General features: G+C 32.5%; 1 protein-coding gene across 2 annotated transcripts; it reads left to right on the top strand.

Annotated features, from left to right (window-relative positions):
* Nucleotides 1–459: 459 nt before the first annotated feature.
* On the top strand, nucleotides 460–9,198 carry LOC134262110 (C-type lectin lectoxin-Lio3-like). Of its 2 annotated transcripts, XM_062744498.1 has the most exons (5): nucleotides 460–679; nucleotides 980–1,066; nucleotides 4,631–4,725; nucleotides 6,707–6,803; nucleotides 6,888–9,198. In XM_062744498.1, the coding sequence occupies exons 1-5, from the start codon at nucleotides 490–492 to the stop codon at nucleotides 7,109–7,111; spliced, it is 693 nt and encodes a 230-aa protein (XP_062600482.1). In that variant the 5' UTR covers nucleotides 460–489; the 3' UTR covers nucleotides 7,112–9,198. The 2 variants fall into 2 exon arrangements, with proteins under 2 accessions (XP_062600482.1, XP_062600483.1); XM_062744499.1 differs by lacking the exon at nucleotides 980–1,066.
* The last annotated feature ends 3,292 nt before the right edge of the window (nucleotides 9,199–12,490 follow it).

The following is a 12,490-nucleotide window of genomic DNA, read 5'->3' as shown; positions in this document are numbered from 1 at the left end:
GAAAGACACTCATCAAAAGCATTTCAATCAAGTTGAGTGTACATTACTAGCTAGTAAACAATATGTGATTATGTACAAAAGTACATTTAATGTTAACAATTTACAAAATGTACATGTGTGTACTTGACGTGTACTTTTCTGATGATAAACGTGTTATCATTTTCTGCACTAAAAATAAATAACTATAGGATAAAACAAATAAAATGAACTTTGACAATTTTACAGGGTCGACTTTTTATACATATTGTACCCAGTTTTGCCTACTTATACCCTACGTCAATTATTTAGCTAGATGGAACCTTTGAAAAAATGAATAAAGGGAAGGAAGTAGAAAAAATTCCCTACTTGTAATGAGCATCCAAAAAATATATACAACATAATATTTCAATTATCCACGTGGTACTTGCGCATGTATAAAAATGCATTTTAGTAGAAATACATCTGACTGATGACCTGAACTGGGAATAAAAGGAAGCGGAATCAATTGCAATGAACTCTTCAACTGGCCAGATTATTATTTCTAAAAGAATGCTCTTTTCAGTCATAGGTCTCCTTGTGATGCTTTATTGTACAATGTCGCAACCTTTATATTCGAGTTCAATGGATAATATTCAGATTATCCAGGATTTACGTACCTTTCAATCTAACATGGAAGCACGGATCACAAAGATGATACGAGGTTTGTATAAATATTTATAATTATTATTACTTTCATTCTTATCATTTTAGAAAAGCTTTTTAATAATGAAACTATTTGTTACAAATCGTAAACTAAAATTAGATAAATTCTTATCTTGATAATCAATAAGGAATTAAAATATTAAATTTTTCAAAACAAGATTTCAGAAAAATAATATATGACAACATTTTAATCATATGTTACTTGCAAGTAGCCTGACTTGAGACTTCAGTATAACTTATTATAACTTTTCACGCTATTTAGTTGATATCTTCTTGAAACCTTTTAATTATTTTCTAGAGCAAAATTCCAGCCTTCTACAAATAGAAAAAGAGTTGCAAAGTGACCTCGCAAATCTGGAAAACAGAGTAAAGAATATAACAAGTGGTAAATATTCTGTTTATTATTTCTACAGATTTTTCTATTTACCTTAAAATACTAGATCGGGAGTCCCAGGTTTGATACTCGTTCGCAGCGCCGCGATTCGCAGCTATCCACTGGCAATTAGCAGCGTCTATGAGTGAAAATTCTTTAGATGGCGTTAAACAATATGCAATCACTCAATTTGTGTTCGAATTGACATTGTGATTGTTAATTTTAATATCATTGCTAGGTAAATTTCTTTAAACTATAAATATTTGAATTAACAGAGAGTAAATGTTATTTCAACATACAAAACTACTTTTAGTAGATTTTGATTAAGGGGTGTGCGATAAAAAAATATTGGTTCTATAATAACCAACTCCATGTATAAATTATTTCAAAGGTTTTAAAAAGAAATTTTAAATATTAAATTGCAATTTCGCGCATAAAAAGTCTAAGAAAAAATGTTATTTGTGTGTATCTAATTCAAAAATGTTTCCATTTCCATTGGTTTTCTCTGAGACCAGTCTTTGACTTCTTGATTTTGTTGATCAATCTACCGGATTTCAAATTTCTCTAAGAAATATGCAAGAAGCTAAGGAGGCCTTATATATAAATATATGGAGATAAAAAAATATTCAGGCCCAAAAGTCAAATTAGCAATACAAAATAAGAACAAAAAATATGGATCTCAAAATCATCAGAGGTGGGATCAGGTGCCGTAATTGAGTTAGCATCCTGTGAAGACCATTTACACCAGCCGTGAACGTTCATATCGTGTTAATGTATCATCTTTGACATTAATAGATGGGGACTATTGAAATTGACATAGGATTAATAAATAGACTTAATAAAATAGTTAAAAGTTAGCAAGGCCGTTGGAAGGGTTAAATCACGATTGCTGATCTTATATTGTAACAAGAGGCCCTCGGGCCTTATAGGTCAGCTTATAGGTCACCTGATAATCACAACTTTCCAGCGATCATATTTGGTTTGTGTTTTAATCCAAAAGCCACGAAATTCACAAATTTTGAAGGAGGCACCATTGCTTATCAAGTGGCAGATTTCAAAGCATTAATTTATTTTTAGTCAAAGTACCCCCCTGGTACCCCTGACCCAGCAGCCCTGAAATTATCTATTTTGAAAGAGGCCCCTTTCTTTAGTCATGAACATGAGAATAAAAAAGTCCGGGCACTCCCGAAGGAGAAGGAAATATTTTTTTTTTGATAAATCAACTATTAACATTGGTACATTCTTTTTTATGCTATCCTAATAGGCTCCTTACCACTGGACACATAATGCTTACAAATAGGAAAGTAGAACATTTAATTGCTTATTTCATCATCTGCCAGTTTGGGCCAGTTAAATAAATTTTGTGATGTTGATCAAAATATATTCAAATATATCTTCATTTTTTAGTATGTGTTATGTGAATGTGTAGACATTGTTCTAAAATTTACTTGATGCCTAAAATTATAATTCCTATCATAAAACAGACAGGGAGTATTGGGTAGTAGGGTCAACATTTTTTCAATTAAGTGTAAAATAATTTTTTTCTGGCTGATACAAATGATACTACATGCCTGTATATATTTGTATATTCTTGCCCTTTAATAGTTGAATTTTTTTTTATTTCTTCAGGTTATTATTTCTTCCTCTAATTTGAATTCACTTTTTCCATTGTTTTATTCATTACATCTGATGCATAAGCAACCCTTTTCTGAGGAATGATGCTTAGACTGTAAGCTATACCAGAGACCTAAACAATGTCCCTGGCAATATGCAATAGCTACCAAGGGCAGTTAAAAACCTGGGGGAGGAAAAAAAAAATTACAGTTACTTTTGAAACGAATGCATAATTATCTCACCAGCATGTCATTGTGCAACAAAGTCGTCAGCATTTTATTTCTCTTTTGAACGGGCAAAACGTTTTGAATGGCACTCTTATCGATGAATTTTACACTAAACCAAGCTATCTTCTCAGACCCGCCGTTTCATCCTAAAACCGGAAGTGCGAGTTCGTAAATTTGAAATCTCGATCCCGACTCAAATTTGACATCGGAAAGAAAAAAATGTTTTATTTTTCTGAAAATTCAAAACCTTGAGCGGAGGGTTTGAAAAACTAAAAATAAAATAAATCCTGGCCTTAAATATGTAATTAGATCATTAGCATATTAACCAGGGGCAAAGGATATGATGTTCAAAGAATTCATGCATTTCCCTATATAATCATTAGAGCCCCACCCTAAAACAAGAACCCCTGACCCTGGGGCCATAAAATTCACAATTTTGGTAGAGGCACTCTTGCTTATCATAACTATGTACTTAATTTGTTTATTTAATACCCAGGAGCAGAGAAGAAGATTTTCAAAGAATTCATGTATTTTCACTATATAATCAACAGAGCCCCACCCTAACACCAGAACCCCTGACCCTGGGGCCATAAAATTCACAATTTTGGTAGAGGCACTCTTGCTCATCATAACTATGTACTTAGTTGGTTTATTTAATACCCAGGAGCAGAGAAGAAGATTTTCAAAGAAATAATGCATTTTCACTACCTACTTATTTAGCCCCGAACTAGCACTACAACCCCTGACCCTAGGGTCATGAATTTCACAATTTTGGTAGAGGACTCATTGCTGATTACAATCATGCAAACAGTTTGCCTGCTTGTTGTCCAGGAGTTAAGAAGAAGCTTTTTAAAGATTGCATTAATTTTAGTGGTTTTGGCCCCACCCCTCAAGCCCCAGGGGGGCAGGGATCATGAAATTCACAATTTTTGTTCCCCTTTACCTATAGATGCTTTGTGCCAAATTTGGTTGAAATTGGTTCAGTGGTTGCAGAGAAGAAGCTGAAAATGTTCAAATGTTAACACACGACGAACGACGCACGACGCACGACGACGGACGAAAACGGATAGCAATAGGTCACCTGAGTTTACTCAGGTGACCTAAAAAATGATATGAGGTTAATTGACAACAAGAATTGAACTATCGGAGTACTATAAGCAAAATAAAAGTTAAGTGAAAAAAAATTATTTCAATTACTTGATATTAGTCATATTGAATGAAATATATAGAGAGAGTATTATTGAGAAATTCAAGACGGCATGTGTTTAATGTTCCAATGTTATAAGTTAATTTTAAAGTTCAATGATTTGATTTCCTACAAATACATAGAATGAATTCTTCCCATATTCACAAAAAAAATATTTGTAAGTATGATTGTAAATTTGCTAATGTCCTCATAATCAATTTCATTAAAATAGTATATATAAAATTTATATTTTCCCTGAACTTTTCGAACATCACCCGTCTTTATAACCTTTCCCCCATGAATAGTTTATATTAATTGTATGAATGTCGTGCCTAAACATTTTTTGTCTTCTAGGAATAATCTTTCTTAATCAAATACTAAAGAGAAAGAAAACTGAACTTTCAAAACAGGAACATTACATTTTTTAAAGTTATATATTTCCAGACCAATTAAAAATTAAATTCAACTGTGTCAAAAGCGGTTAAAACAATACATAAAGCATATGATGAATGTATATTGTATATTTCTTTTCTTTTTTGTACCATTTAGATACGTCCGAAAAGTCGTGTCCATCAAATTGGATAAAATTTGGACGTTCTTGTTACAATATCATAGCACAGGCGAAGGCGTGGGACAAGGCAAGTGTACGTATCTACTCTTAAAATTCAAAATTAGTAGTAGTTAGATGAATGTCAAAATTATTTGAAAATGGTGGTCGGTTTTTCCATCGTTCTATAGTTGCGATGACTCTTTTGTATGGAAAAATAACCTACCCAATACGATTTCGTTAATACATTTATAGTGTACTAATTCGGCTACAAAATGTTCTTTATACCTGATCAATGCATGAGATTCACAGTGGGATTGACAAGTTTACAATGTACCTCTACCATCTCATGTACACCTGATACCACCTCTTGGATTTCTGGGGGATCTTTTGTTTTGGGTTTTTGATTCATTCAGTTTTCACCTCATTCACTGTCATTATCAAGGACAGCTGATACAAGCATTCTTTTATGTTGGATAGACTTAATATACATCATATCACAGATGTGGAAAAGTGAAAAATTCTGGATTTTTTTCTCTCGTTTTGTCTATATATTTCAGAGAACAATTTTGGAATGGGACTTTAAACAATATAAAATCCATCAATCAATCAATCCTTAGACTCGGAAAATGAAATAATACAACAAAATTTAATTGATTCTGTAAAGCTAACAGGTTTGATTTGTCAATCATCTTTTTTTTATATAAAGTATCACCTGATATTTTTCAAGTGTCATTTCTTTTATACAAGAAATGTAATATGAGTTAACAACATGTATCAGTTATCCTCTAGAAATATTTTTGAAGAAAAAAAGAGTAAATGAATAAAGATTTAATGATTTTACCATTATTTCACTTTTTGTGTACTTTCTGGTGAAAATATGGAAAATATTTTATTCTCCTATGTAAAGGAAGGGAATTCAGAGAATTATCAACTTTTCTATATCCGTGAGATGATAACAAGTCTCTCTCAAAGAAAGATTGATCGTCTGTCTTTACGTGAACTTTGTAGATTGAGTGTCTACTAGTCGAGATACAATATATTTTCAATCTGATAAGACGTCCCTTCATTGGATACTAAGAACTTTGAACCTTTGACGTTGACCTAGGTGTTTGATTTACTTTAACAAAACATTGACTATAAATTTTCAAGGGTACAGGCTAGTGTTTTCATTATTTACATTCGTCATTACAAGAAATTTAATTTCAATTTGGACTTGGTATCAAGATCTTTGATCTTGTATTTTCACCTACTTTTTAAAATGTGTAATCTTGACCATAACTTTTGAACGATTAGGGCCAGGGCTTTCATACTTCACACGTTAAATCCTTGTGACAGACCTGGCATATTTCATTTTATATTCGTTGGCCTACCAGACCGTCCTTTGGACAAATTGCAAAACTTGATCGTTTTCCTATCTCTTAACCAATCATATTAAGCCATTCTATGACACAAAACTTGTAACACGTGCTTTTGAGGTGTAAACTGAAACCCTGGCTTGCGAGGATTATAGTGATTTATTGTGTACATTGTTTAGAATATGCCTCAATAAAACCATACATAAGATATAAAATATAAATTTTATAACCTACTAATTTAACTGGCTCGGAGAAGTGTCATCTATTCGACCGAAAATCCTTCAAGATTTTATCATCATATTTCGGGCGTGATTCTTGTGCCTTTCCGGCATCGAATATACATATGGATTCCTACGAATCCAAAATTCCAAGATATCAATATTTTCACAATAACTGATCAATTGTACGTATAGATTTGTCCAAAATAATACCGTGTCTGATGAATTTGAAGTGCCTTTCAAGCCATGATTCACCTTGCGTTTTGTCAATATGTACGACGGATGGATTTTGCAATATTGTATTCAAATTTATTCGATTGTCTGTCTCTAATGTAAATATAAGTAAAAAAAATAACAAATAAAAAACCTTACTGGGAATTGCAGTTGATAGGAACGTTATGAGATCTTTCGAGAAGGACTGCGGCATTCACAGAATTTGATCACATTCTCTTATCAATTCCAGTTTTAAAGTTGTTTTTCATTTCTCAAATGATATTTGCAGATAAAGTGTCTACAATATGGTGCAAAACTGGTCGAGATAGAGACAAGAGAAGAGAATTTTTTTTTGAAGCAAAGAATTATCGACTATGATAAATTAAGTATGTATACTGCAATTTTATTTTCCATAGCACTTACAGCATTTCTTGCATTATAATAATATAATAGTTTATCTATCTTACTAGGATTGTACTGGATTGGGGGGACGGATGAAATCAGCGAAGGGAGGTTTGTTTTGGCCTCTACCGGAAGTTCGCTGACATTCACGGACTGGAGCAGAGGAGAACCAAATGATGTCAAAGGCCAGGAAGACTGTATTGAAATCACCACACTTTTCAATAGAACAGGAATATGGAATGATAACAACTGCTCTTCTGAGCTTTATTTCATATGCGAAAGAACGCTTTAATTTTTTCGTAGAAAAGGCTTCTGTAAATGTATACTAGCTTGTCAACAACTAAATACATAAAACTATACGTTATTCGTCAAAATTATTTCAAATTCTAGTTAGAATTCTTCACTCATGTAAAAACGTCACCATGTGCCAATGAAGGGCTTCACATTGTGACCTATGTTGGGTACTCAGGGTCATTAAGCTGTGGAGGATCTTTATTTTGCCAACGCCTGTCGTGACTTGGGGCATTCGTCTTTTAGGTCTAATTTTTCACTTCAAGTCTGAGCGGGCGCTTGGTGAAAGAAGAATTGCTACTTATTTTTTATCGACATAGGCCAGTCGCAGCCGAGATTTGGACTCTTCCAATCACGGAGCGAGTGCTCTTTCGACTGAACTTAAATTGTATCTTAAGTTTACGGTTTTCTTAATTTTGATTTATGATATATATGTAAGACCCCAAGGTGTGATAGTAACGCTTAAGTGCTATGGTCTCGCACACTCCGATGGTCTGCGCCAAAAACCCAAATGGCTCGCTGTTTTTTACGGACGCCAAAGTCAGATGGTCACGACAGGGTCCGATGGCTCGTTTCCTATGAAACACGTGCTAAAGTGCGAAGGTATGATATGCCATGGTCCGATGTTGCGAAGGAACAATAAACGTTTATAACGGCACAATAGTCCAACGCCATGCCATTGTTTTTCATACAAAATCCATTAAATCAGTATTCGTCACGTCTATACAATTTTACTGAGTTTGCTTATTGTTTTTATTCGCTAATAGGCATTAATTAGGATAAGTCCTCGCACACAACTCGACTGATAATGGTAGGTCCTTATACACTATTGGACTAATAATGAGTAATAATCACTCAAGAGATTTTAGAGTTAGGTTACTCCGCGACTGATTTGGATTAGTCCAGCACCCACCCAAGATATTTAGGTTAATTATAGTAACTGAGTATTATTTTTCAACTGTACTTGTTTAGAGGTCGCCCGCGTGGCGCAGTGGTTACAGTGTCTGGCCTAGAGTCGTGAAGTAAGGAGTCAATCCTTACGTCGCGGGTTCGAATACCACTGCGGGACGCGGAGGCCGGTCCTTCGGATGAGACCGTATAAACCAAGGCCCCGTGTCGCAGTAGGTGCTGACACGAAAAAGATCCCTCACTTCTCAAAGGCCCTGTGTGCCGAGCATAGGACAAAATTTGTAGCCCTCCACCGGCAAGTGGTGGCGTCTCCATATGAGTGAAAAATTCTTGAGAGGGACGTTAAAAACATACAATCAATCATTAAACTGTTTAGAGTTCGTCTCGCACATATATCCTAAAGTTGAGGGCAAATCTTTGCAATTAATATTTATTTGTGTTAATTTTAAACAATCACGCCTTGGCACGCCGCGACATAAGGTTTTTGCGCAGAAGTCTTTGACGTCATAAACGTTCGTTGTTTTTTGCACCAATGAATCATCGGTGTTTGGCGCAGACCATCGAACTTCTGCCTGACTTTGGAATCTTATCGAACTTTGGAATCCTACTTATACATACCTTGACAGAAATTGTTCAATTCAATAAAGACTGAAGGTATTCAAAAAGATACTTTTTTATCTTCATTTAGTTTATTCTTATTAACAATTTTGTGAGAGATTTAAATCCTTCATCATCAAATACATCCATTTCAAATTCATAATCTGTCAATCCAGTTTAAAAATAAATGTTTTTTATCTCTGTATATATTTTAAATCCTTGTTAAACCATTTATTTTGTCGGATGGATTGGTCTAAACTATTGTCTTAATTATGTTATACGCCGAATAAAGATCTCATTTATTAAGTAGATCCTCCAACGGTCATAATTGGTTGCACTAGTAATTATAAGTCCATGTTGCGCAAAAACATCATTCAAGTTAGTTTTATAATATAAAATTTTGAAAACCCATACATGCATTGTTGCATTAATTTTTGTTTCTATACGTCAATAATTCTTATTCCTCAACTTTCATTTTAGCGACTGGATTCATTTTCTCTTTTGCATATTTTTGTAGAGAGATGGTTTGAAATTTAATTGTTTTCATTAACAAAAAGTTAATTCAAAATGGAACTTAATCTCTCTATTGTAATCACAGGTATTGATGTTAGTTGGAGAAACATTGTATGTTACAGTCATCAAAGTAATCAAAATACTTTTTGTTATTAATAATGTAACGCGGGTATCCTTTCTCGCTTGTAATTTTTAAATATCAGATGAAGTGTAAAATCTTAGAAAATAAGATATTACGGTACATTTAAGATACGCTGAGTTCTTTTTGTTACCAAACGACCTTGAAACATCACATTAATAATTACACTGTATTAGTTCATATTTTTTTAAAAATGATGTATGCATAGTTGTAATCTTATAAATATCCATGTTATATTATATAGGCTTTGAATCAGGTATTAATGGGTGACCTAATTCTATTTACCTATTGGGCGTGATGGACAGTACTGTTTAAATTTTTCCCTTTGCAGGTATGTTAAGAAAGAATATAAGTCATTTCTAGGGAAATTTTAACTTTTTAAAGAAAATTAAAGTTTGATAATTTACCAAAACGCTGATAAACGTAAACTATTATTAACAATTGCAAACAAGTAAACGTGTGTGGAGTTATTTATACCATTTGGCATCTGATTCAAAATTTTCACACCTACCTGTATAACACAAAATGGTTCGGATTTCGAAGATTTACAGGATATTGTTGATATTTTTAACAAATACTTTACTGAAATATCCTGTAAATTATTAGCAGATATGTCAGTACAAAGTTTTGATTCAGAATTAATAAATAAATTTACAGAAACTAAGCTAGGGAAAGAAAAATGTTTCAGTATAAATCATATAAGTGAGTTCGAAGTATTAAATATGTTGAATACACTTGATGTAAACAAGTCAGCAGGTATAAACTTGATTGGGTCTCGTCTTCTAAAGCTTTCGGCAAATGTTATATGCAAATCTATTACACATCTTATCAATACTAGCATTACTAATGGAATATTTCCATCCCGTTTAAAACAAGCAAAAGTCACTCCTACAGTGCTGCTATCCTATAAGTTGACAATTTTATCCTATCCTATCGTGAATCCTGCATCCACAATCCTATCCTGTGATTTCAGTCTAATCCTATCCTACCCTATCCTGCAACTCTCAGTTTTTTAATATTTAGGAATTAATTTGATAAAACGAAAAAAAAAACGGAATTACCAGAAAAAAAATCAGTTATAGTTATGGAATGCATTTTAATGTTATATATTTTAATGGGGAAAAATAATGGAGATCGACATTCCATAATTCCTGACACGCTGCACAAATTAAATTTACGGTTATCATTACTATTGTCAAAATAAATGTAAACAAACGGATTGTAATAAAACGTGGGCAAGTACTGATTTTGCGAACATATGTAAAGAATTTGGGCATCAAGAAGAAAGAATTAAAAAAAATATAATTAGACAATGTTTTAATTTTCCTACTAACAATGATCGGGAGACATGGCCACAGGATCGGACTTGCTCCCGGTGTGTTATAATTATTTATTTTTTAAAAATAACATAGGCCTATACGGTAATAATGTTTAAGAATATGTTTCATGTAAACTTTTATTTTTTTCTAAACGGAGCACCATAAAAAAACATGAATGTACATGTATAGTCTAACTGTGCCTGTATTACATGTTTTTCTGTATGCGGTTCTAAAAAAAAGAAGATGTGATTACACGGGCCATAAACAAAACGGACATGTCAAAATTTAGATCTAGAATATCTTTACTTTCACATATTAACATTTTAAATGTGGAATTGTCTTAATAAATACAATTTTAAATGTATGATTTTTTTTTAATTTAAATTCATATTTTTTTTATGTGAAGATTTTTCAACCATGCAAAACATATAGTAGCTGAATAAAATTCGAGATATTCGAAATGTTAAAATGTCTTATTTACTTCATTTTCTTCTCAGTTTATGGTCAGTTCAGTGCCGTACAAATATATTTCAATTTCCAATTCAGTTTTTTGGGTAATAATTTAATAATTTATGTTTCATAGAAAATATTCCCTAAATTGTCATTGTCAGATACAGACAAATTGACAACAATAAGTATTGTAGTGAGCTCACACATGTTCCTTAGATCTTATTAAACATGCATAAGAAATTAGGAATTCACAGTATTTACAGTATTTATAATTCATTCTTTAGTAAGTCAAGTTTGTTTTGACCTTGGCATTTGATCTTTAATGTTAATCAGTGTCTGATTGAGGGATATTAAAATGCTTCACACGTGTTTCCTAGATCATACAAAACATGAATAAGAATTCACAGTATTTACAACATTTATAACACATTCTTGAGTAAACCTTGTATTTGACCTTGGCATTTGATCTTAAATTTTTCAGTGTTTAAATGAGAAAAAAATACTTGATCAACTTCACAAAATTTTTATTCAGGTGATTCTTCAACAATGTTTAACAATTGAATATTCCATTACCATGAGACAAATTCATTAAAAGTTCCATGTACAGAATTCACGAATGCAACCAGGTAAGCAAGATCAGCGAAACAGCTTAGCGCAATTTGACGTCATTTTAATTGTGACGTTATTAGGTTCAATAGTGACAGCAGTCAAGGGTATTGTGACGTGCCTGATTCGACACTGCGTTAGAACGTATGCGCAGATCAAGTAGATCGGGCTTCGTTAAATCCTTTCAAAAATATTACTGTGTTCTGAAATGAAGGTTATGAATGTACATGTACTTTGAAAATTTAGAAAATAATTTATGTTTGAAAACTACTCCATTTGGGTTCTAATAAAACTATCTTATTGACAGGTAGATTAGTATGTTAATTAAACAATAAGGACTTAAGAAATGAATTTAATAAATTTTTTCCTTTGATCGAAGTATCAAAGAAAAAAAATTGGACGGAAAACGTCATTAACGCGCGTAGCGCATTGATGAATACATTTTCGGTTCAAATTTTTGTCTTTAATACTTCGATCAAAGGAAACAAATTTTACATTCATTTCTTAATATTTAATTATGATTCTGAATTAATAAAATGAAACTTTCTTTCACTTTACTATAAAATTTACTCATCAAAATCAGTGGTTATGACTATATCACTACAATATGAAATTCAAAATGGCTAGGCCTAACTTGTAGGCCTAACGAAAAAAAAAGTTCTCAAACATTGTCGTGTCATAACCAACCTTCTAAAGTTATAATTAACAGTTCTTTAACACAAAAAATGACCTGTTATGTTGTATGTTTATTTTATTTTGTTATATCCCAATGGATATATTTTCCTCGGTAAGTTCGTAAATAATAAGGGAAGCTACTCAAAAATCCTTACAGAACTCTAACGTTAGA

The sequence above is a fragment of the Saccostrea cucullata genome, unplaced genomic scaffold (genome assembly GCF_032062105.1).
Source record: "Saccostrea cucullata isolate Sc308-1 unplaced genomic scaffold, CSIRO_AGI_Scuc_v1 ctg12229, whole genome shotgun sequence".
Classification (NCBI taxonomy): domain Eukaryota; kingdom Metazoa; phylum Mollusca; class Bivalvia; order Ostreida; family Ostreidae; genus Saccostrea; species Saccostrea cuccullata.
Note: the sequence above shows the minus strand (reverse complement) of the source record. Positions and strands in the feature narration are given on the sequence as shown.